At 55.9% G+C, this 23816-nt stretch overlaps 2 protein-coding genes, 1 long non-coding RNA gene and 1 pseudogene across 12 annotated transcripts in view; 3 read left to right on the top strand and 1 right to left on the bottom strand.

Annotated features, from left to right (window-relative positions):
* Capn15 (calpain 15) overlaps positions 1 to 10190 on the top strand; it is a 26603-nt gene extending 16413 nt beyond the window's left edge. For 2 of the 8 annotated variants that reach the window (XM_063268938.1, XM_063268937.1), the window contains exons 3-12: positions 3471 to 4947; positions 5508 to 5716; positions 5818 to 6001; positions 6074 to 6297; positions 6917 to 7042; positions 7106 to 7277; positions 7725 to 7882; positions 7969 to 8467; positions 8547 to 8725; positions 8799 to 10190. In XM_063268938.1, the coding sequence (XP_063125008.1) occupies positions 3471 to 4947; positions 5508 to 5716; positions 5818 to 6001; positions 6074 to 6297; positions 6917 to 7042; positions 7106 to 7277; positions 7725 to 7882; positions 7969 to 8467; positions 8547 to 8725; positions 8799 to 8976 (3406 nt within the window). In that variant the 3' untranslated portion in view covers positions 8977 to 10190. Of the gene's footprint in view, positions 1 to 3470; positions 4948 to 5507; positions 5717 to 5817; positions 6002 to 6073; positions 6298 to 6916; positions 7043 to 7105; positions 7278 to 7720; positions 7883 to 7968; positions 8468 to 8546; positions 8726 to 8798 lie in introns of those variants that run through there. The other 6 variants (XM_063268943.1, XM_063268940.1, NM_001106990.1 and 3 more) reach the window with 6 other exon arrangements.
* A 1145-nt stretch (positions 10191 to 11335) lies between these two features.
* On the top strand, positions 11336 to 11712 carry Rpl36a-ps7 (ribosomal protein L36A, pseudogene 7; annotated as a pseudogene).
* Positions 11713 to 15367: 3655 nt separating this feature from the next.
* Positions 15368 to 21042, top strand: Prr35 (proline rich 35). Of its 3 annotated transcripts, none has more exons than XM_063268936.1 (3): positions 15368 to 16108; positions 18806 to 19911; positions 20190 to 21042. In XM_063268936.1, the coding sequence occupies exons 2-3, from the start codon at positions 18845 to 18847 to the stop codon at positions 20833 to 20835; spliced, it is 1713 nt and encodes a 570-aa protein (XP_063125006.1). In that variant the 5' UTR covers positions 15368 to 16108; positions 18806 to 18844; the 3' UTR covers positions 20836 to 21042. The 3 variants fall into 3 exon arrangements, with proteins under 3 accessions (XP_063125006.1, NP_001385690.1, XP_038943047.1); NM_001398761.1 differs by lacking the exon at positions 15368 to 16108 and adding an exon at positions 16179 to 16419; XM_039087119.2 differs by lacking the exon at positions 15368 to 16108 and having other exon boundaries at positions 17020 to 19911.
* Positions 20974 to 23816, bottom strand: part of LOC134480763 (uncharacterized) — a 4139-nt gene continuing 1296 nt past the window's right edge. Inside the window, exon 2 of the long non-coding RNA XR_010055541.1 lies at positions 20974 to 23432. This is a non-coding gene — a long non-coding RNA (uncharacterized LOC134480763). The remainder of the gene's footprint in view (positions 23433 to 23816) is intronic.

Raw genomic sequence — 23816 nt, 5'->3', positions numbered from 1 at the left:
AAGAGTTTCAAATCCAGAGCTCTGGCCAGGCATGGTAGTGCTTGTCTATAATCCCAAGACTCTAGAAGTGGAAGCAGGAGGATAAGGAGTTCAAGAATAGCTTGAGCTATGTAAGAAAAATATTTAAAGATGTCCAGAACTGTTTGGCTGGACAAGTAGGATAATCCCAAGACCAGAGGTTGTGTCGTGGCTCCATACTACTCCAGCTTCTGCTAGGCCCTTCACCCTGAACTGGCATCTCCAGTATGTATTAGTTCCCACCATAGAGAGTCCTAGGGCTTAAGTAGGCAGGGGACATCCAAGTTGAATCAGTAATAGATAGTGTTAATGATCTGGAAAAATCCATACATAACCAGGCTGGAACAGATGAACCTCAGAGGGGCTAGACAGGTGGCAGAAAACAGGAGATGACACTCTGTGTGGCCACCCATTGGGACTCCTTCCCCACGTTTGTGCATACAGTCACACAGAAGTAACACACAGCACAGCCATGTGAAGCAGGCAGCCTCTTCCCCTGCTCTGATAGGGCTGTGGTGGGCTGGGAGAAGCATGGGGAGTGGCAGCTCGTCTTATCTAAGGACTGCCACCTCCAGAATAGCAGGTACTGTCCCTTAGGGAAACACCCATTGTGTGGATAGAAAGGCTGCCACCTCCAGAATAGCAGGTACTGTCCCTTAGGGAAACACCCATTGTGTGGATAGAAAGGCTGCCGACACCACCTAAGCCAAAGAGATCAAGGTACACTGGATCTCCCTCCTCCACCCTCTGTGAGCCCAGTGTGGAAGCCCTCTTTGTCCAGCCTCACCTGGCTGGTTAATCAGTACAGAGTTGATTTAGGCATTGGCCTAAAGAGACAGAGACAAGGAAGGCACACCTGTCCAGAAAGGTTGAGCAGGCCAGGCTGAGGCCAAGCCAGGAGGGTAGCCTGGTACGTTTCCCTAGAAAGGTAGACACTACCCTCACCCTTCTTTAGCTCACAACAGTCTTCCCTGAGTATAACTCAGGGCTAAGAAACTGTCAAGGATAAGGCGTGGGGCTGCTCTGTTGGGCAGAGGCATCCGTCTTTTAGTTACCTAACTAGCAGCTGCCCAGGGCATCCTTCCTCAGGTAGGTAGTTTTCTGGGCTCTTCCTAAGAGGGGAAAGAGACCTACCAAGGCCACAGCCTGATGTGCTCTGGGTGCTCGTTCCTGGTTACTCAGGTGGACTCTGTTGTAGTGTTAGAGTGAGCTTAATTCTCTGGCAGTCCCCAGTTTGCTCTCTGTTGTGAGCCAGTGTTCTGACCAGTTGCAGTTATTCCTGTAAACTCACATGCCATAATTTAGGAGTGTTTCTGTTGAGAATTCTAGAAAATAAAGCAACAAAACCCTTTTTAATGCATTCTTACTTCCGGATCTAAGGGTCTAGGCCAGTATCTCACACACATACTAGGCCAAAATACCTTGACACCTAGCAACACTCTACCGGTCATTTAAAGAGTTCCTCAGGGGTTTTGCCAAAGTCTATATAAAGATTTTATTGAGTCTTCAGCTCTTCGCAGGCATTTACTGCAGACTTTTGTGTGCCTATGGACCTCAGGTCTTGAGCCCTGGACACAGCCTGGCCATGGACTAGAGCAATAAGCAAGTGAACCAAGGAGGTGGAGGGGTAGGGGTCTTGTGAGGCACGCAGCACACAGCTGACCAGGGTTGCCCAAAGAGTCTTGATAGGTGTTCTGGTTACAGAAGAACCACAGCTTGGCTTCTGGCCAATTCGCCCTGTCCCCACAACAAATGTGATCTTTAGGCATTGTTTGGTTTGCATTGCAGCTGTCCTATACTATAGATGGAGTCTTCCTGATTTAACTCATCTACTGAGCTCTCCCATGTGTGCTCCCCTGTCTCCGTGTCTCTCCAGTAGATGGCCATGCTTTAGGTTCAGCTGGGCCAAAGCCACTCTGACCACCTCGGCTGAGATCAATCAGCACCTGGACTTTTCCCCGGTGTTTGAAGTTTGTACTAGTAATCTTTCTTCCTGCTATGGCACAGTACCTGACAAAGTCAATTTAGAGAATAAGGATTTACTTTATCCTTCTCCATCATAGAAGGGAAGTCAGAGTCACAGGGACCAGAGGGACCTGCCTGCCTCTGCCTCCTGAGTGCGGGCTTATACTCATGTACTGCCGCACTGGGCTCAGGCCAACGTTCAAGTCAGTGTCTTCACTATGAAGTTTATATGATCCTAATATGCAGTGCATAGAGTAAACATACCCCATTCCAAAGAGTGCAAATGGGGCATAGCAAGGTAAAATTCGGTAAAGGAAACCAAAACCCCAACTCTGAGGCTCAACGCCCGGCACGTGTGGCTTGTTGTGGCCTTACCCAGACTCCCACTGCCTTGAGTGATCTCATTCTCCACTTCTGCCGTCCTCAGCACATACAGCCTCTTTGGGCAGCTGCCCTCCATTCCTGCAGCTTTCCTCAGCAGACATCCCATGGTCCTGGCATTCCCAGGATCACAGGGTGTTCATTGCATCTTGGAATTTACTCTCATGGCACAGTGGCTTCTCAAGGTCTTGCAGAAATTCTAACTAGGTATCCAAACATATAAGCCTATGGGGCCATTTTCATTCAAACCATCATGGAAACTATACTGTCCACTATTCAAGGAAAGCATGACTGTGGGAGCACGAGGCAGTGGATCATGTTATTTGCAGCCAAGAAGCAAAGAAGCTCATGCTCTCCTTTTTCAGATACCAATTTATGTTGTGTGTGCACACTCATGCATACCGTGGCTCACCTATGGAGGTCAGAGAACAATTTATGGAAGTTAGTTCTGTCCTTCCACCATAGGAGTTCCCAGATGTCAAACTCAAGTCATCAGATTATATATAGTTTGATTTGGTTTGCTTTTTCAAGACAGGGTTTCACTGTGTGGCCCTGGCTGTCCTAGAACTCATTCTGTAGACCAGGGTGGCCTAAAACTCAAGAGATTCACCTACGTCTGCCACCTGAGTACTGGGATTAAAGGCATGTGCCACCACCTTCTAGCCAGGTCATCAGATTTAATGGCAAGTATGTTTACTTGCTAAACTATCTCAGCAGCCCTTCTTTTTCCCTATTTATTTAATCTGGGATCCCGGTCTCTGGGATAGTATTGCTCACATTCAGTAGGTCTTCTGGACGTGGAGGGATATCTTGTTAATCCCAGCACTTGGAAGAGGCAAGAGAGTCTCTGTAAATTTGAGGCCAGCCTAGACTAGAGAATGGGTCTCCCTTTTCAGTTTAACCTCTCTGGAAACACCCTCAAAGATGCTACCAGCCAGAGGTATGTCTTCCGTGTGATTCCAGATCCAGTAGCCATTCCCAGCACTCCTCAGTTAATATGTCAGTGGCCTAGGGTTGAAGCAAAGAGCCCTAAGTATCTGTTGCCCGTGGGACACTGTGACCATAGGCGCATAAGGAGCCATACTAATTAGGTCCTTCCCTTGCAGCCACACTCATTCTCCTGGGTCTATGGCCACAGTTGGGGAGTGGTCCTGTGCGCGCTGCACCTTCCTGAATCCTGCCGGCCAACGCCAGTGCTCCATCTGTGAGGCCCCCCGACATAAGCCAGATCTTGACCAGATCCTGCGTCTCAGCGTAGAGGAGCAGAAATGGCCCTGTGCACGCTGTACATTCCGGAACTTTTTAGGCAAAGAGGCTTGTGAAGTATGTGGCTTTACCCCAGAGCCTGTTCCGGGAGCCCCTCTGCTGCCCATTATCAATGGGGTCCTGCCCAAGCCACCCACCATACTGGTGGAGCCAAAGGGCAACAGCAAGGAGGAAACAGGCCCAGTACGGACAGCAGGGCTAGTGGCCACAGAGCCAGCCAGAGGGCACCCTGAAAAAGAAGAGGAGGAAAAGGAGCAGGAGGACGACGGGGAAAGGGCAGATCCTGGCAGTGGCTGGGCATGCCAGCGCTGCACACTGCATAACACACCAGTGGCCAGCTCTTGTTCTGCCTGTGGGGGGCCCCGGAAACTGTCATTGCCTCGCATCCCCCCAGAGGCCCTGGTGGTCCCCGAGGTTGTAGCCCCTACTGGCTTTCATGTTGTTCCTCCTCCATCCCAGCCTGCCCTTCCTGGGGAAGGTGCTGAGGCCGAGTCTCCTTCTACCAGCCAGGGTCCCACCTCCACTGACCAGGAGCCACCTAGGGTACCACTCTTCAGCCCCTTCTCACCCACCCTGCAGAATAACCCTGTACCCAGAAGCCGCCGGGAGGTGCCCCCTCAGCTTCAGCCACCTGTGCCTGAGGGTGCTCAGTCCTCAGCCTCCACAAGCTCCAAAGGGCCCCAGCAGGGCCCTGGAAGAGCTGCAGCTGGAGCCTCCCGCCTAGCTGAGCTGCTCTCAGGCAAAGAGCTGCTGCCAGGCAAGCGACTGAGTGTATTGGAGGAGGAAGCCCCAGAGAGCAGCCCTGCCCGCTGCGAGTCATGCAGTGATGTCATTGACCTGGCTGGAGACGTTGTGCGCTACACACCTGCCAGCCCCTCCAGCCCTGACTTCACCACCTGGTCATGTGCCAGGTGTACACTTAGGAACCCCACAACAGCCTCCAGGTGTTCAGTGTGTGGTGGCTCCAAGCTGCATGGTTTCCAGGAGCACAGTGAACCCCCTACCCACTGCCCCGACTGTGGTGCCGACAAGCCTGGCCCCTGTGTTGGCTCCTGTGGACGAGCTCCTTCAGCACACAAGGCTGCTCGTCTCTTGCCTGATCGCCCGGGCCAGTGGGCCTGCCCTGCCTGTACTCTGATCAACACACCTCGGGCCAAGCACTGTGCAGCCTGCCATACACCACAGCTTCTGGTGACCCAGTGCCGGGGGGCTACCCCCCTGAGGCGGAGGGAAAGTATGCATGTGGAGAAGCGGAGGCAGACAGATGAGGGCGAGGCCAAAGCACTCTGGGAGAACATAGTGGCTTTTTGCAGAGAGGTAAGTAGCCTCATTTTTGAGGCTGAGAACCAGTTTGACCCAAGGTAACTAATATTTATCTCCACTATTCATGTCACTCCCCCTCAGCTCACATAGCCCAGGAGGGCCCCAGACCTCCCGAGTGTAAGCTCACAGAGAGATGAGGATACAGTGAGGCTATTCTACACAGGGTGGCACGGAGGCCCTGTTAAAGCTCCAGGCTGGGACACCCAGTGTTGCACTTGAGCTGCAGAGCCTGAGTCCTAGGTAGCATCCCCATTGAGTCAGCTGAAAGAGCAGCTGGGGCCATGCCATACCAGGCTAACATGCTCGCTGTGGCCTGCCAGCCACTGGCCTGCAATGCCATGGTCAGGGAGTCCACTCAGGACCATCCTGATGGTGGGCCCTTCAAACCGTTCAAAAGTTGCCCAGCACCAAGGTTGGTATAATGTGCAAGGGCCCCACCCTAACCTTCTGAAGCTCCCTTGGGGGGATGGGTCTTCCCCCAAAAGGTAGAGTGGGATCATTCTGGGCCTGAGGCTGCCCTGCCCAGCCTGAGTGTCCGGCCATGGTCCCTGCAGAATAGTGTGAACTTTGTGGATGACAGCTTCCCCCCCGGGCCTGCATCTGTCGGCTTCCCAGTGGGCGACAGCGTCCAGCAGCGAGTGAAACAGTGGCTGCGGCCCCACGAAATCAACTGCTCTGTCTTCAGGGACCACGGCACTCCGTGGTCGGTCTTCCACACTCTGAGGCCCTCTGACATCCTACAGGGGCTGCTGGGGAACTGCTGGTGAGGCTCCAGGTTCCTGCCAGGGCCAGACAGGCTCAGGGGAGGATGGAGGCTACTGGTCCAGTTTTGGGCATGTTGTGAAGTTGCCTGGCTCCACCCAGGTTCCTGAGTGCATTGGCAGTGCTGGCTGAGCGTCCCGACCTTGTGGAGAGGGTGATGGTGACACGTAGCCTGTGTGCAGAGGGTGCCTACCAGGTGCGGCTGTGCAAAGACGGCACATGGACGACAGTGCTGGTGGACGACATGCTGCCCTGTGACGAGGCTGGGTTCCTGCTCTTCTCACAGGTAGGACAGACAGCAAGGTGGGAGGGAGGGGCAGGGAAGCCAGGCAGTCTGTGACTCTCATCCCTCCCCCAGGCACAGCGGAAGCAGTTGTGGGTGGCCCTCATTGAGAAGGCACTGGCCAAGCTGCACGGCTCCTACTTTGCCCTCCAGGCAGGGCGTGCCATTGAAGGTCTGGCCACACTGACCGGAGCCCCCTGTGAGAGCCTGGCGCTGCAGGTCAGCTCCACTAACCCCCGAGAGGAACCTGTTGACACTGATCTCATCTGGGCCAAAATGCTGAGTTCTAAGGAGGCTGGGTAAGAGGGGCAGGCACTGCCATCATTGGTGACAATGGGAGGAGAGTCGGAGCTGTGGTGAAAATGGGCACCCTTTCCCTGTGTCTGTATCTAACACGGTGCGCTAGTGCAGCTGGCCATAGCCAGAAAGCATAGCTAGTGCACCTTCCTAGGTAGCCACACTGGGAAGAGTCTAGATCTCATTACCTCCCACTTAGGTGTGAGCCACCACTGCCCAAGTACCTCCCACTTAGAAAAAGACAGGAAAGAGTCCGAGAGGGACCCTAAGGAGTGGGAGGAGGTGTTCTGGGACATGCAACACCCTGGGCAGCTTTGTGAACCTTGACACCCCTCTCCCAAGACCCAGGAGAGTATAGATCTAAAGACTTACAGAAGCCCTGGGCCTGAGAGGATTCCAAAATCCATACCTACAGCTAAACTCGGCAGTACTCCTGCCCACTCTTCAGGCCTTCAGAAACCAGCTTGCTCTAGCCCAGGCCTCCTAAGCTCATCCCGAGTGAGCTAGTACTTCCTGAAAGCATGTGACATGTGGGTCACAGACTATACACAGCACATTCAAGGAGCGCAGTCTCCCCTGTGTCCATCCATTTCATCAGCCAGGGTTACTCTGCCCACACAGGTTCCTCATGGGTGCCTCCTGTGGGGGCGGTAACATGAAGGTAGATGATGCTGCTTACGAGAGCCTGGGTTTGCGCCCCCGCCATGCTTACTCCGTCTTGGATGTCCGTGATGTTCAGGGCTCCAGGTAGGGCCCAACTGCCTGAGGGTGGATAAGTGTGTTGACACGAGGCACAGTTTTGGTTCTCAGTCCTGTGATCCACAGGCTCCTGCGACTCCGGAACCCATGGGGCCGTTTCTCCTGGAATGGCAGCTGGTCGGATGAGTGGCCTCACTGGCCAGGGCACCTGCGAGCTGAGCTCATGCCCCATGGCAGCAGTGAGGGTGTCTTCTGGATGGAGTATAGTGACTTTATCAGGTACCTGCCTGCATGCCCTCACCCACCCATGCTAAAGCATAGGGAAGCTGGCCTAGATAGGCAGCTGCTCTGTGTCCCGGCGGGTGTCTGCAGGCCTCCCAGTGGCAGCTCTTGGGCTGGCCCAGGAGTTTAGGTCTGTAACACACAGGGCTTTTGCGTGAGTCATTCTGCATCCTCCTGGTGTCCAGGAGATCTGTCAGTTTGTACCACTGTGACACATACTGAGGAGGAACAATTTAAAACTAGTAGCACACCACTGTAATCCCAATGCTCCAGCAGCTGAGGCAGGAGGATGCCAAGTTCCTGAAGGACATAGTGGGTTCCAGGCCAGCCTGGACTTTATAAGACCATATCTATATTACACACACACACACACACACACACACACACACACGGAGCGGGCACATTGGGTGGTGTCTACTCAGTTGCCCTTTCCTCACTGTCTAGGTACTTCGACTCTGTGGACATCTGCAAGGTACACTCAGATTGGCAAGAGGCTCGGGTGCAGGGCTGCTTCCCGAGCACTGCCAGCGGGCCTGTGGGTGTGACAGCACTCACAGTGCTGGAGCGTGCCTCACTGGAGTTTGCCCTCTTCCAGGAGGGCAGCAGGTAGGCAACAGGGTGGCTACTATGCCAAGCTAGGGGCTCATGGCTGTGGCCACATGAGCACCCAGCCTATCGTCTCTGGCCCTCAGGCGCTCGGATTCAGTAGACAGCCACCTCCTGGATCTGTGCATCCTAGTGTTCCGGGCCACTTTTGGCACTGGTGGCCGCCTGAGCCTGGGCCGCCTCTTGGCCCACAGCAAACGTGCTGTTAAGAAGTTTGTGAACTGTGATGTCATGCTGGAGCCTGGGGAGTATGCTGTGGTGTGCTGTGCCTTCAACCACTGGAACCCTGCTCCACCAGGGCCCCCTGCCCAGGGTAAGGGCCCCAGCCAGATGAGGCCCACACCCGCCTTCCCATCCTCTGAGCCCCAAAGCCCACCCGCGGGAAAGCTGCTGGCTCCCTTATCCACACCCCCCACAGCCTCCAGCCCCTCAGCAGGGGTCCCCCGAGGTGCCCCCGAGCCACCCGGCCACGTACTCGCAGTGTACAGCTCCAGGCTGGTCATGGTGGAGCCGGTGGAGGCGCAGCCAACCACACTGGCCGATGCCATCATCCTGCTCACTGAGAGCCGGGGCGAGCGGCATGAGGTGGGTGGGGTCCTGATGGGGGAGGGCAGCGGGTGGGCAAGCACCAGCCCTGGCCCACCCACCCTGTGCCTGTGCCCAGGGTCGAGAGGGCATGACCTGCTATTACCTGACTCATGGCTGGGCGGGGCTCATCGTGGTAGTGGAGAACCGGCACCCCAAGTCCTACCTGCATGTGCAATGTGACTGCACCGACAGCTTCAATGTGGTGTCCACACGTGGCAGCCTGCGCACCCAGGACAGTGTACCACCCCTGCACAGGTGGGTACCTGCTGTTTTCTTGCCTACCCTAAGCCCTGGTCTTCCCCAGGCCCTCATCAGCCCTCTTCTGCAGGCAGGTCCTGGTGATCTTGTCCCAGCTGGAAGGCAATGCTGGCTTCTCTATCACCCATCGCCTGGCACATCGCAAGGCAGCCCAGGCCTTCCTCAGTGACTGGACAGCCTCTAGGGGTACCCACAGCCCCCCACTCACTCCTGATGTGGCCGGCCTACATGGACCCCGGCCACTGTGACTGCAGTTCCCTAGGGCAAGGGCTGTGTGCAGAACTACCCACCTGCCCCCCTACATGCACTTTATGAGGGAGACCCCCAATGGAGGATGCTTGAACCAGAATCTCAGGACCCTGCCCAGGGAGCCGCCAGCCACAGGGTGCAGCCTCCCTTGGGCCTCCCTCCCCTCCTGTCCCACCCCAAGTACCGTCAGTCCCCCACCAGGCCTCCCAGCTGCCATGCAGAATACCTCGAACCAGGTGGGCTTCATTCCAGTACTTCTGTCTTGAGCCCTGGGGACAGCTTCAAGTGGCCATGCCCAAGCCAGGCTGCCCTTCCCTGTGAATGTGGGGTCACTTACTGTAGAGAGGCAGCCCAGATGTATGTTCACAGAACCAATTGGGGGTTCAGAGGCCATGACCTGCCTTGAGAACTTGGGCAACCCTTTGTGGGGGCTCAGACCTGCTGCTTCTCCCCTTGGTTTGTTCCCAAGCCCAGCTCCCTGCCCTATGACCAGGGTCCTGATAGCCCTGGCATATGAGCAGCACACTGCAGGAAGCAGATGCCTGGTGGCCGTCAGCCAGGGCTTGGGGACAGCTACACCTCCTGCAACACTATGCAATTCCTGGAGCACCTGCCAGGATCGAAGCCATGATGGGGCCGCAGGTCAGGAGCCAGGCCCAGCCCTGCTGTCTGGAGAAGCTCTTTGTCCTTAGCTTCCCTGGCCACAGTCAGCCCTGTCCCATGGCCTCAGTCTGTCCACAAAGAGGGATACCCCAGTCCCATCACAGGCACATGTAAGGTGTGACTGACTACTCCCTCCCCTAGAAGAGGGAGCCAAGCTGCCCACCTGCCCAGCATTCCCCCAGCTGCTTGTCAAGATCAGAGCCCTTATCTGCCACATGGACGCCTGAGTCACTTCCTGGGCCCCCCCCCCACACACACCTGGCTGCCACTGTCCTGCGGCCCCCTAGGTAGTGGGCAGCTCCCATGCCCACTGTCCTTGCCTCCATGGGGCTTGCGAGGGTTTTTATACCTAGAGAAACATTCCCCTCCCCTCTGGGCCTCCTTTTACTCTGAGCTGTGAATATTTTTAACCCTGTAAATAGGACCAGCTCTTCGAACACAGAGACTATTTTATCAGCTATCAGTCCCTTCCTTGTTCGATGATGCACCCCACAGGCCATTTCCACTCAGGCTCCAAGGACCAAATAAAAGTGTTTTGTTTTGTAAGGAAGCTTGCAGTCTGTTGTTACCCTTCCAGTATCTACACACATAGAAACAGGCTGTTTCAAAGATGGGGGGGGGGGTCTCCTGGATAAACTTCAGAGGAATACCAGGGGTTGTAGGGTGACAGTTGTTGCTTCTGCCTAAGGGTCAGGTGAGCTGTGACCCAGCCAGACTCCTCAAGAAGTAGTGAGTGTACAGGTGTGACAGAGGCTGGAACCCGTCCCCAGGGTTTTAGCCCCACAGCCAGGTCGGACCAACAGGACAATGTGTGTGCAAGTATTTTTTTCCTGCCTGCACTGGGGGGTGGGGGGGAGATGAAGGCTGTCTAAACCCATCAGTCACCAAGAGAGAGCAGATGGAGCCAGAGGGTGAGCAGGGCTGTAACTGCTGCTCGCTTCCTGGCCGGTGTGCTTGGTGCAGGCTGGGCCCATCTCACATCACAGGTGACGCTAAGCTGCTCAGCCCATCTCTGGCCAGCAGCCCAGGCCCCTTCAGGAGCTGGAGGATGCCCCTGGGCAAGCGGGGGCTGGGGGTTCACAGCCGGCCAGAGTGCACTGTGTAAGAGGCCTGTCACAGGCCAGCCCATCGAATGTGAAAGCAATTAAAGCCACCAGCGGTGTTCGCTCCGGGCGGGCCTCGGGCAGCGGGGCAGCTGCCACAACACATCTCACCTCGCCGCCCACAGTGCCTTCCCTGCCCCTATGCGGCTGCGCACCAGGCTGGACCTTCTCTCACAGTGGAGGAGCAAGACCTGTCCCTGTGTGTACTGTGGCAGGAGCCAGGTCTGGGCATCTTGGGCAGCCAAAGACCAGAGACCCCTTTCCTCTGCCCTACTCACCTAGCACCCACCACACTGGCCTTTGCAACCCCAGCCCCAGAACATCTCAAGAGAAAGGCCAGGACTTTTTACAGAGCAAGATGGAGGTCCAGCCATTGCATGCTCGTCCACTCTGGTTAGTCTCAGCAAACACCTTCCCTTTCCCCTCCATGAGGACCCCAGCATATAGGGGAGGGGGAGCAAAGGGGCATCCAGAGGGGAGTTGTACATATAAGTAAAATTCTTTGGCAGTATTGGGAGGGAACTGGGGCTCCTCAGAAGTCTGCTTGATTCTGTTAGGGTAAGAGGAGGGAGGTGGCCTTCTCTTTCTGAGCTGATAGCGCTCCTGCAAACATGGTGAACATTCCAAAGACCCTCCGGACATTCTGCAAGAAATGTGGGAAGCACCAACCCCACAAGGTGACGCAGTACAAGAAGGGCAAGGATTCTTTGTATGCCCAGGGAAAGCGGCGTTATGACAGGAAACAGAGTGGCTACGGCGGGCAGACTAAGCCCATTTTCCGCAAAAAGGCTAAAACTACAAAGAAGATTGTGCTGAGACTGGAGTGCGTTGAGCCCAACTGCAGATCTAAGAGGATGCTGGCTATTAAAGAGATGCAAGCATTTTGAACTAGGAGGTGACAAGAAGAGAAAGGGCCAAGTGATCCAATTCTAAGCTGATTTTGTTATGAAGACAATAAAATCTTGACCTCCCCCCCCCCAAAAAAAAGGAGGGAGGTGGGCAGACTGGCCAAAGCAGACTTTACACTATGGTGTCAGTAGGCTAGGCTAGACTTGGGTAGACTGTCCTGTGTTCTGTGCAGGAGGTCACAAAGCCCAAGAGAATGACAGGACTAGTGACTAGCACAGTAGACACGAGGGTTGTAAGGCTCGTTGTCCCTTGTCTGTGTCCATCTCATCTTCACAGTGTTTCCATGCTTCTGTATCTGACCGTTCCAGTAGCCATCAACCTGTTTCTTGGCTTTCCTCAAATTCCTGGTCCTCATTGGCCCTGTGTCCCTCTGGTTCTTTCTCATGGGCCTACTGTCTTCATTGCTAGCCGTCATGGCCTTCCCAGGGCGGGCAGTGGCATGTTCTCACTTGCGAGGCATCCCTGTCAGAAGCACTTAGTGTACAAATTAGCTCTGGCCTCCCTGCGCAGAGCTCTGGGCTCTGGGCTGACAGGGCTGCAGCTCCCGGCCCTCTTCTACCTGCCCGGGGCACACAACAGCCTGGTGTGGACCCCTGGCCACCACCCACAACCAAGCAGGAGGTTCCTGCTGACCAACCAGAAATCTCCTGAACCCCAACTTTGAGTTAAAAGGGGTACCCGCCACAGCATTTATTCAATGAAATTCTTGGGGCATCAGAACTGAGGCCCAGCTCTTGGATGACTCCAAGAGTGGTATAAAACCTAGTGTTGAGAGCAGTAAAGGGCCTGAACACAGGGCCAGCTCACAGGCCCCCACTGCCCCACCCGCCACCCTGCCTGCCATTCAGGCAGGGAAAATCATCTGTGACAGGCCCAGGAAGGCTGGCCCCGGGGGCCGCAGAGCAACGCACACAGCTCCACTTCCCAACATATGGCTGCTGTCGGCCCCAGGCACTGCTCAACCAGTGCCAGGCTCAGAGACCGGGTGGGGGCCTTGGCAGCCTGAACTTGTCCCACCCACCTGGACAGGCCGGCTGCTCCCTCTAAAGGAAGAAGTCCTGTCCAGCTGGAATACTCCCATGAAAGGGAGTTTACACACAACACACACACACACACACACACACACACACACACACACACACACACACACACACACACCCTGGCTCAGATCCTCCAGGGAATAGTGGAGTCTCACTCACCCAGTTGCCCAGTACATAGTGGTAGCCCTTCCCTAATCTAGGTTGTTGGATAAGCCAGCATGTCCAGAAACAGATCACTCAGACCCCAGGGAAAAGATTCCCCAGGCTTCTATTTGCCCCCTCTATGGGCCCCACCCACATCCTCCCCTCCAGAGCCTCAGCTCTCCCTTCTGTAGTCTCCAGATCCTGTTGCCTCTCCTATACTGTGTATTCTACACTGTGGCTTCCTGGGGCCATCAAAACCTGCAGCCTCCAGCTGGTCCAGAGCTTCAGGCGAGATCCCATCTCTACAGTCACGTCTTCAGCCTACAGTCCCCAAGGACACTTTGAATACACAAGGGAGGTGAAAACCCAAAGATAATCTCTCTCTCTCTCTCAGGAATGGGGATGCTGCTCTGTGTCTTGTGCTCGTAAGGTGCAAAACGAGCCACGGTATATTGCGTGGCCCTGACCTCCAGAACTTCAGTGTTGCTGCCACTCCATGGAGTTCCTCTGTGCACCAGCTTTAGACCCTGTTTGGCTCAATCCACTGTCCTTCTGCCCACTGTGGAGTACCAGTCAGTCCAACCCCTACCTGTCTTGCTGAGGGCTGCATCACTGAGGGAATGAGACAGTGCAGAGTCCAGGAACTTCATCCAGCTCGCAAGCTCCCAGCACACGCAGGGCCAATGCTAATGGAGGTGACAGGCGAGCAGCCATGGGCAGATCAAGCAGAGAAGGTTAATGACTGAAATAAGAAAACCTCCAGCTGAGGGTAAAGGCAGGGCCCACAGCAAGAGAGAACACTGGGTCCCTGTCCTAGTGAAGGTCCCTTCTTAGAACCAGGAGTGACCTAAGACTAGGGGTGCTCTCTACTCTTAAGCAGAGAGGACCCCTGCTTAGGGAATGTGGTCAGGGTCTCAGGTTCAGACTGATAGGCCCAAACGCAAAGCTACGGAGTCTCAGCTGCCCATCAGGAGGCAGAGCCATCTCCTAGAGCTTATGGTTCCCAAGGGTTGGGGCCCAAGAAGGCATCATCTGAGGGAGGAGAGGACAGGGCAATCATAACAGGCTGTGTGTGCCTGCGAGCCCCTTAGGCAGAAGGTGGCAAGCTGTGAGGCACACCAAATTCTCCAGACCTCCATGAGCAAGCCCAGAGTTCAGGAGTTCCCCCCTCTAGGAACACAAAAATATGTCCAGGGAAAGGGTGCCTTAGGGTTATTTGGGGTCTTTTGTTTTTTGATTTGATCTCTTACCCAAATTTCTTTTTTTTTTTCAATTTTTATTTAGAGTACACTGTAGCTGTCTTCAGACACACCAGAAGAGGGCCCCAGATGGTTGTGAGCCACCATGTGGTTGCTGGGAATTGAACTCAGGACCTCAGGAAGAGCAGCCAGTGCTCTTAACCACTGAACCATCTCTCCAGCCCTTCACCCAAAGGCCTGTAAAAGGTGGTACTCCTGGGCATATGGGCCCTCCACTTCCTTCCTTCTTTTCCCATTCTGGACATCAACATGTTCTATCTGTCTCCCTTCACTGGGCCTCCACAGAGCTTGCCTAGGCAGTAATCCTCCCCAAGGGCTGTCGACCTCATAAGTGAGATGCCACACAGCATGCCCCTTGGTTTCTTCCTCAGACCACAGGCCTAATCACCTGAGCTATACCAAACGTTACTCCCTGGAGGCTCAAGCCAGGCCTTCTCTGGACAGTGGCCACAACCTCCAGACTGCCCCTATCGTCAGACAGGCTATTCCCTAATTCCCAGAAAGAGGATGGCTAGAGAGTACAGAGCTGTCCTTGAGAATAAAGGACCCATGCTTAGTGTCCCCACTCTCCTTGTCTCAGAGTGACCTGAGTCTGCCCTCATCTCTAGTTAGTGCCCACGAGGAGCTGGTCTTCTGGCCCCAGGACTACTGGCACAGTGGCCATTCAAGCTGTCTCCCGGCCCCAGGCCACCTGCGTACTCAGCTGGTCAGCCAGGCTGGGCAGACAGAAAGGAGCACGCTGTCCAACCCATAACACCACTTCTGCATGCCCCTCAGTTGGGGGTGGGCTGCCTCTGAGGAAAGTGGCATGGAGACAGAAGGGAACTAGACTGCAGGGACCCTGCTCCTTGACCAGTAGTAACCCTTGAGCTTTGGCCAATGACTAGGCTCTGGCTATGATGGCTGCCACACAGGCATGGACCAGAAGTACTGAACACTTTTTGCCCTGAAACTTATGACTGCCCCCCCTTCCCCCCAGGAACCAGTAGTGAACCTGGAAACCTGGAAGAGCCTTAGGTTCCCAAGAGTCTTTTGACCTCTGTGCCTCCACAGGGCAAGCCTGGGGCAGCAATCACCATTCCATGCTTGAAATACCGTGCAGCATACCTCTGGGCTAAGGTATCCTCCCCAGTCACAGGCTGACTCCAGAGAGAGAGAGATAAACACACAGAGAGAGACAGACACAGAGAGGGGGATGGGGGAGAAACAGAGATATTATCTGTCTCTACCCATGCCGTGCCCGCATGCACCCTTGGAACTCACCAGTTAGGCAAATTTCCCTGGGACCTGGCTAGAAGTGTGACCCCAGATGTTAAGTTTTGACAACCCAGGACCAGTTCTGGCCATAAAGACATTAAAGGGAAGGGAGCTCCAGCATTCACTGTGTGCTGGGCACTCCAAACCCTCCTGGGTCCTTTGTCAGCCCCTATAGCCCTTCCAGAAGATGCCACCAGTGGGGATGAGGGCACTGGCACTGGATCTCTCCTGAAGCACGGAGGAATCTCCTGGGAACTGGAGAGTGAGGGCTGGAAGTGTCATGATGCATCCGGGGATAGGGGTGTCAGTGCATGGTGACTATCAGCTGGTAGAGCAAGGATTGTGGGAGACGCCTCCTGTTTGGAGTAAAGGAACTACAAGGACTCTCTGGTTTGCCCAGTGGAGGCTGGCAAGGACATATAGACTCTACCGCCTGAGCTCTGGGCTTTGGTCTCTCCTGGTCCGCTCAGGAAGCTCCCTGTCCTAGGGTTCAGCCCCGAGGCCCTGATTTGGGTGGGCAGGCGGCTGTCAGGGGCCAGAGCCCTGACTGATGCGTGCTGACGCCCCCTCTTGCGGCTGCGGGGACCCGGGAGACTTGGCTGCCTCTGCGCACCCCCGCGGCAGCCTGCAGGCGTCGGGGGCGGGGACGGTGCCAGGCGCCCCTCACTCGGCCCGCACCTGCGCGCCACTCCAAGATCTTTGCAGCACTGTGGCAGTCCGGCCTCGCTCCCTCCAGGAGCCTTACCAGCGCGTCCGGTGAGTGCGCAGGGCGGTGTGCTAAGAGGTGGGAGCCGTCTGCCGCTGAGACTGTCCCGCCTCCCGCGCCCTGCTCGGTCGGAGGTCGCTGCGTTTGGAAGCTCGCGCCGTGGCGCACGCGCTTCTCTGCCAACTTTGGTGGGCGCCTGCGAGTCGGCGTCGGGGAACGCGGGAGGCGGCGGCGGCATCGGGGAGTTGCCACCGCTTCTAGCTCTGGACCTCAGTTACCCCGCGGTGTTCACAAGTGGGAAGTTTGCCCCTTTGCCTGGCACATACTTGGCAGACGCCGTAGGCTCAGTTCGGCGGACGCGGTAAGGTGGGCGAGCGGCACTTTCCGCGAAGTTGGGGTTCTGGCTCTGGACGGAATGCGTGGAAAGGGTTGCTTGTGATCCCAGCACCATGAGGGTTCGTCAGGGCGGCGCCCGCAGCGGGGAGGCAAAAGAAAGGTGTTGAGGTCCCAGCTGTCCACCTCAGCTCCTGCGCTGTAGGGCATTGAGTCTCAAGAGGGTCAACGGATGGGTGGGCTGGCCCTTCAGGCTTTTAGTCCTCCAGACCAGGCACGCAGCCAGAGAGCACACATGCCAGATCATAAGTTGGGGCTGGGGCTGGGCAGGATGAGTGTGCCTTTGTGTATGTGTGGCTAGTGTAGGGATGTGCCCTGTAGTGGATCAGTGCCTGGCATCCTCCGGGTCTTGGAGAGGTCAGCACCTCGGGTACCTGGTCTGGAGGGAAGCACAGGAGGGGCCCCAACCCCTGGATCCAAGGCCCCAGGAGGACCCTCCAGTCCGGGCTAGGAGGTGGGTTTAAGCGGTAGCACCAATCCGCACAGCTGTGTGGCTCCCAGGGCTGGGTGATCGATGGCCCCTGCACAGACGCCTCTGTCGCCTGAGCACACATGCCTATCTGTCATCACATCTTGCGGAGGGGGGGTGGGCGAGGGGGCGGTGGCGGGATGCAGGCAGAAGAGACTGCCAGTATTCATGCTAAAGCTGAGCTGGGTCTGCGACCCCCCAGGGAGCTCCTGACCCTTTCCTGAGCCAGCATCCACCTCCCAACCTTGGAGTCTCCCTCAGCCTATGTTTGCTCAGCCATCTCCAGAGCCCAGGCTGGCCATGTGAACTCCCTGTGTGGTTCCCAGCCTTTTGGCACGCAGTATTTTTCACCCTTCTAGCTGCCTACCTAAGGGGTACCCACCTGATCTTTGATGGGAGTAAAAGTGAATGTCTATCATGGGCAAAGTGTAATGGCCAGCATGCAAGAGAGCTGAGTTCAGCAACTGCCTTCCACTACCGTCTCTGCTCTTCAGATTATGCGGCACATGTATGTCTGCATCCACGATGAGTCTATGACCAATCGTGAGTCACAGCCACATCTTCATGTGTTTGCCGGCATAGTTTGTAATCTAGGTATACTGCCCTGAAGAGGCACATCCATTCTGAGTGGGAAGTGATAAGGATGTGTGCCCCCTTCCTGGCACACCCTGTGCCTGGTTAGTTCAACCATGCAGGAGCTGTTCCTCCAGGCAGAGAACAAGGATTCCTTGGGAATCTTGCACGCTTGTATGCACACACCCAAAGCCTATGTGCACACGCACCATGCACAAGCACGAGTGCTGAGAGAGTGGACAGCCCAGGTGGTGGCCCAGATGGAGTGAAGAAAGAAGCTTCGGAGCCAGTGTGCAGGACGTGAGGAGAAGAGGGTCTTGGCTGAGTGCAGTCACTGCGGGCTCAGTCACTGACCCGCCTGAAGCCACCCAGATGGAGCTGGGTTGAGCAGGTGGCTGTGCCATGGGGCCATGCTGTGACATCCACTCCCCCCAGCCTGGGTTTGCCTCATGTGTGGCTGAACCCCCTGAGAGACCTCCAGTGTGCACTTGACACTCCACTAGTCGTCTCGGGTTACCCACACGCATTCTCACACACATTTGCACTCATAGTATTAGTCAGATGTCAAAGTTTCTGTTGGCTTCTAATCTAGGGGATTTGCTTCAATTTCTGGTAGGGGCAGGTGGCTCAACCAAGGAAGTGTTTCTAGAGGGCCATCAGACTGGTGGCTCTGGCTGCACACGGTTGCTCTTATTCCCTTACCAAATGCTCAGTGGGTACTGCCTGGTGCAAAGGGCAGAGACTTACCAGTCATCCCGGAAACTGGCCTGCAGGGCCAGCTGGGCCCAATGGGGATTTGTACAGGGTCACTTGGTAAATAAAACACATCCAGTTAAACTTCATTTCAGATAAACTATATTTTCTTAGCAACGACCTCTAGGTCCTTCAGAGACCATTCCTTACATTACAACTTTATTTATGTCTGCCTGGGTCAGAATGCCTAGGTGCCTCCATTTTCTTTTCTTTTCTTTTTTCCCTTTTTCTTCCTTCCTTTCTTTTTCTTTCTTTCTTTCTTTCTTTCTTTCTTTCTTTCTTTCTTTCTTCTCTTTTTACAGAATCTCACTCTGTAGCTCTGGATGGCCTGGATCTCACAGCAATCCCCCTGCCTCAGCTTCCCATAATTATGAGATTACAGGCAAGTGCCACCACATCCCCTCTCAAAAGAATGAAGGGTCTGTAGAACAAAGGTCAGAGGCTTTGAGGCAAGGCGAACTGGGGCTTCGCGGGTTCTGATGCAGGAACCCCCTAGCAAAGAGGAGCAGAGAGTGCCAAGGCCTGGTGTTAACTGGGTCTTTGTCTTTCCTATCTGCAGGTGGCCATGGTGCCTGGGCTTGCCTGCTAGCAGGCTGCCATGTCTCGAGAGGCAGGTTCATGCCGAGTGGGCACTGGGACAAGGGCACGGTCACGGAAGCCCAAAAAGCCACACTACATCCCGAGGCCCTGGGGCAAGCCCTACAACTATAAGTGCTTCCAGTGCCCCTTCACCTGCCTGGAGAAGTCACATCTTTACAACCACATGAAGTACAGCCTTTGCAAAGACTCCCTTTCTCTACTCTTAGACTCCCCTGACTGGGCGTGCCGCCGTGCACCCCCCTCACCCAGGCCTCGGGTGCCCACCCCCAACTGCTCCACAGACTTCTCAGACCCTAGTAGCAAGCCAACTGAGCCAGATCTCATTGTCACCAATAGCTTTTCCCAGCGTCGTTGTGGCAGGGGCCCCAAACCTGGACCAGAGGAGTCCTCAGGGTCACTACCCCCTCTGGCTAGACCCATCCGGAAGGGTCCAGGCACCAGTGGCCTTTTGGCAGAGTCATGGAAGCCAGGACTGAGTGGTGGTATGCTGACTGGGGCTCTAGGGACTATAGCTTCAACAACAGGCTCTGAGAGTAGTGTCCCCTGCTACCCACCACCTGCCCAGGGTGAGTTCCCTGAAGCCCAGAGCCTCCATTTATCATTGCTGGGTGTCAACTACCCTCTTGGCCCAGGCCTCTTCTCCTATCTGGGGCCCTCACTGGCTGCTGCTGCAGCCCACATGCCCTTCCTGGCCTCGGCAAGTCCCTTGTTACCCCCCACAGCCTTCCCAACCCCACACACACCTGAGCGTCCAGGCCTGGCCCCCCGCCTGTACTACCCACTACTACTAGAACACAACCTAGGACAGTCAGCAGGCAGGGCTGCCCCTGCCAAGTCCTCTGTGCCCCTCAAGGGACCTCCTGGAGCTCTGGCTACTCCTGGGCTGCTCAAGGTGCCTGTGCCAGGGCCTGGGGGACCCTGGCCCCATGGCACTTCCAGAGACGCGGGGCACGAAGGAGAGCTAGGACGAGTGACTCAGAGTAACCCGCAGAAAAGGCTGCCCACGGGCAAGATGCCTGAACCAAAGGCCCCCTTGAACCTGGCAAAACTTGGCTGTCAGAGCAGGTGGGTATCAGGAGCTTTGGGTCCTAGTGTGGGAGTGTCAGGGGTGGGCTGGGTGGGAGGCTAGTTGTCTTCGCCTAACTCACTAGGAATAGAGACTTCGGGCAGAGGGAGCTGATACCCAAGAATCCCTTTTTTCCTTTCTTCTTCCCTATGTCCTATTCTAGACTGGAGCCTCTTTTTTTCCCTGGGGTATGGGTGACACTGAGCAGAAGACACAGGCTGGGGCTGGGGGAACATTAAGGGGACGGATAGCTTCCTGACTGGCTTCTACTTCTCAGCCTGCCAACAGGCTCCTCCCTCATACTCTGGCCTGAGGACAAGGAACCAGTTGACCCTGAGGCCTCAGGTCCTGAGGTCCATCTTCTGCAGCAGCCACAGGGCCAAGTACTAGGAAGTTCAGTCCCAATGGGAGAGGACCTGACCCAGGCCTTTGGTGACTACGCCAGGGTGGAGCAGTGTTTGGGGCAGCTGGCACCGGCTGGGGGTCTGGCACCCAGACCTCTACGGGAGCAGCTTGGAAAGATTCGCCGAGAGCTGCTCACCATCCATCAGGCGCTGGCCCGGGCAGCTCGTCCACTGGACACACCCTTGGACCTCTCAGTGAAGCGGGTGCCTACCAAGGGAACTGAGGCACCAGCAGAGTCCTGGGGGCTGCATGATCCAGGCCCCATGTTGACAAGGGGGACCTCAGAGCCCTCTAGCATGTTGGGCCCTGTACTTGAGCCTTTCTCGAGTCGCACCACCAAGTGTGAGGCTGACTCCAGTGTCCCTCCTCCTGTCCTCCCCCTCCAGGCCCCCGAGGACCCTGTAATTCCTGGTAGTGGCTGGGGTAATCGACTTGGAGCTAGCAGCTCCCAGACCCCTAAAGATGCCCCAAGCTTGCAGATCCTCCCAAGTGCTGACGTCTGTTCACAGCCACCGTAGATATGGTTCCTCTCCCTGACCTGGGCCGCATTGTCTGGACCTGTCCAGTGTCGGTGTGCATGTATTCTGAGCAGATACCCCATCCCCACCCCAGACTCCCCCACCAGCCCGTGGTAAAGACTTATCTATGCGGTCTCATGGACTAGAAAGGTCATGATTTATTTATTGAAGTTGTGGACATTAAAATAGAAAACGCCTTCAAACACCCCTTACTTGGGTCTCTTTTCTTTTCTGTCCTCATATAAGCATCGAGCACCCTAAAGGAAATGTCCCCTGGCCTCAGTATCCAGTGAGCAAGAGTCCTGGACACCATACTGGGGCTCACCTTTGGCCACAAAAAAATCCTTATTTTTTGGCCCAAATATAAGGTCCACCAAGGGGTGACCCGGGTTCATTTAATTAGGGAACTCAGGGAAGAGTGGCAGAGAGGCAGACATGGCAGGATGACCTGGCCTGTTTCAGCTCACTGGGGATGGGCAAGGACCCTGCACGTCCTTGGGCCTGAATCCATCCAAGCAGCCTAATGCCAGCTTTGCCTGTGGTGGCCAAAGCCTCCTGCCTTCTATGGCTCCAGGCTGCTTACCCCGTGTGGCCTTCCTGGGCCCCCCGCCAGCCCCTGCAGCCACGATAGGCATCGGTGGCCTTCACAGCTCACTGCTTCCTTCCCAGTACAGCCCTGCTTGGTCTTCCACAGGCCAGGGTGGGAGATAGCTAGGGAGGGCTGCTGGGGCCCCCCAGCCATAGCGAATCGCTTTTCTCCCTGGGGAGCTGGGCTGTAGCCCACCCAGGAATGCCCTGAAGTACAAGCTGCCCTCAGAGGAGGCACTGTTCTCACTGGGGCTGGATTGGCCAGGCCAGGGCCAGTCCGAACAGGACCTTCAGCTGCCCCATTAACCACCTACCTGGTGATAGCATCAGGAAGCCACCCCACTGTGAGGCATTACAAGTGGCGTTGGGGCTAGAGTTCTGGCTGGCCAGCCCAGGGAACTGTGGGGCTACAGGCCAGGGGTGACACAAGCTAGCTGGGCGCCATTGACCTGGACGCTTCTGGGGGGGACTGCCGAGGTCAGAGCCAGGGGTCCAAGGAACCTCAGGTCTTAAATCTGGGGCACCTTCCTCTCAGCACCCCCATGTGCCTACCACTCTGCTGTCTGACCCTGGGAGGGAGCGGCATCACCAGCCTCACAGGAAGAGCTTGACTTCTTGGTGGAGCTGCCAAGAGGGTGACCAAGGTGTGGTCCTGACACAAAAGTCCTGCCTGGAGGGGTGACCTATAGTTGTAGAGGGCTGGGGGTGCCTCTTGAACAGTCAGGCTTGCCCAGTGGAGCTGTGCAGGGGCAGTAGAAAGTGTTCAGGATTAGGGTGAGGCCAATGTGAAGACCCAAACCAGAGGGTGCAGGCCTGGAGGCTGGGGACTCAGTCCAAACAAATCAACTTGTCCCTGCAGGAAACTTGCCTGGTCACTCCTCCCCTAGCTACACCCTCCCCCAACACACACACCTATGCTGTCTCTAACAACAGAGGCCTGACCTCAAGCCCCGAGGCCAGTTAGCCCCAGGTAAGAGGTATCATAATCTCTGTGCAAGGGGTGAGGGGCAAGTGGGGAGCCCTGGGAGGTTGGAGTTTGAATGTCTCCCTGGCTAAAGCAGAGGGGCTGTGTATGGTGATGGTCGAGGTGAAGATGGAGGTGATAGTGGTGAGGGACTAATGCGAACTTAGGCAACTCCTATGAAGGAGTCATCCCAGGGCTGCTTATCTGCCTCCTCCCCTCCTCCTTCTCAAGCCAGGACACAGCCGTGCATGCGATTTGAGCCTTAGAGCTAAACCTTTGACCCTTTTGGGTGCATAGTATCTCTCAGACTACTGCAGCAGACACCTAGACACCTGTGTGGTTGCTGTGCTTGGGGACCAGGTGAGCACTCAGAACCGGGAGGAATTGAACACACATGCAGCTCAGCCTTCCCCTCCACCTCCTACCTCACCTTAGCTCTTCATCTACAATGGGAGGGTGCCAGCACCCATGGGCCACCATCTGCACACATGGATGTTCCAACTCTTTTGCAGCTGCAGAGAAGCCGAGACTGTGACTGCTTGCTGCCCTGGCCTCCCGTCTGTCCTGACTCCTTGACCTCCTGGGCCACCCCTATCCCCAGCCACCTACCCGCAAGGGCCTCATCTCAGGCTGGACCAACTTAGAGATGCCAGTGGCTCTTGGCAGCCTCGGCTGCTGGGACGAATCCTGGTGCCAGCAGGGGCTGCAGGGAGCCCCCGAGGCCTGCACTGTTCCCCAGATGGCCTGCTCTTCTTGACGGCTGGTGCTGCATCTTGTGTCCATGTGCTGGATCTTGAGGGACGCTCCATTTGTCAACTACCCTGCTGCATTCCTAGAACTGGAGCCTTTGTTCCAGAGGATGTGGCTGTGACAGCTGCAGGGCTTGTGGTGGTCAGTGACCTCATCCACAGGGCTGTGTATGCTCTTCGGTACACTTCCCGGGAACCCCAGGGCCGCTGGGTGACTGTAGGCAAGTTCTTGTCCCCCCGAGGGCTGGCTGTGGATGCTCTTGGCCACTTCCTGGTGACAGACTACTTGCCTGGAACTGTGCACAGCTTCATGTTAGGACCAACCTGTGAGCCTCTTGCTCCAACCTCCATGCTAGGTCTGGAGAGCCCTTGTTGGGTAGGTCCAGGGCCTGATGGAGGCTTTGCTGTGAGTGAAGAGTTTGGGGATGTACAATTGTTTGGCAGTGCCCACCAGCCTCTGGGCTCCCTAGGAACCCTGACTGGGCACAGCTTTGGTCATCCAGCAGGTGTGTGCTGTGATGCAGAGGGTAGCATTATTGTGGCTGATGAGCAGAGGCAACAAGTGACTCTGTTTCCCCGGGTTGGGCCACCCATCTGCTTGCCGTTGGAGGGACTAAAGAGGCCCTTGGGTTTGGCCTGTGCACCCCAGGGCCCACTAGTGGTGGCAGATGCAGGGGACA

The sequence above is a fragment of the Rattus norvegicus genome, chromosome 10 (assembly GCF_036323735.1).
Source record: "Rattus norvegicus strain BN/NHsdMcwi chromosome 10, GRCr8, whole genome shotgun sequence".
NCBI lineage: Eukaryota > Metazoa > Chordata > Mammalia > Rodentia > Muridae > Rattus > Rattus norvegicus.
The sequence above is the reverse complement of the archived record's forward strand: the minus strand, read 5'-3'. Positions and strand labels throughout refer to the sequence as shown.

Bases quoted from the DNA above. Each gene is read 5' to 3' on its own strand.
- Prr35 (XM_063268936.1), top strand. From the start codon at position 18,845: ATGTCTCGAGAGGCAGGTTCATGCCGAGTGGGCACTGGGACAAGGGCA. The intron at 19,912-20,189 runs GTGGGTATCAGG...TCTACTTCTCAG, and splicing joins AAACTTGGCTGTCAGAGCAG to CCTGCCAACAGGCTCCTCCC.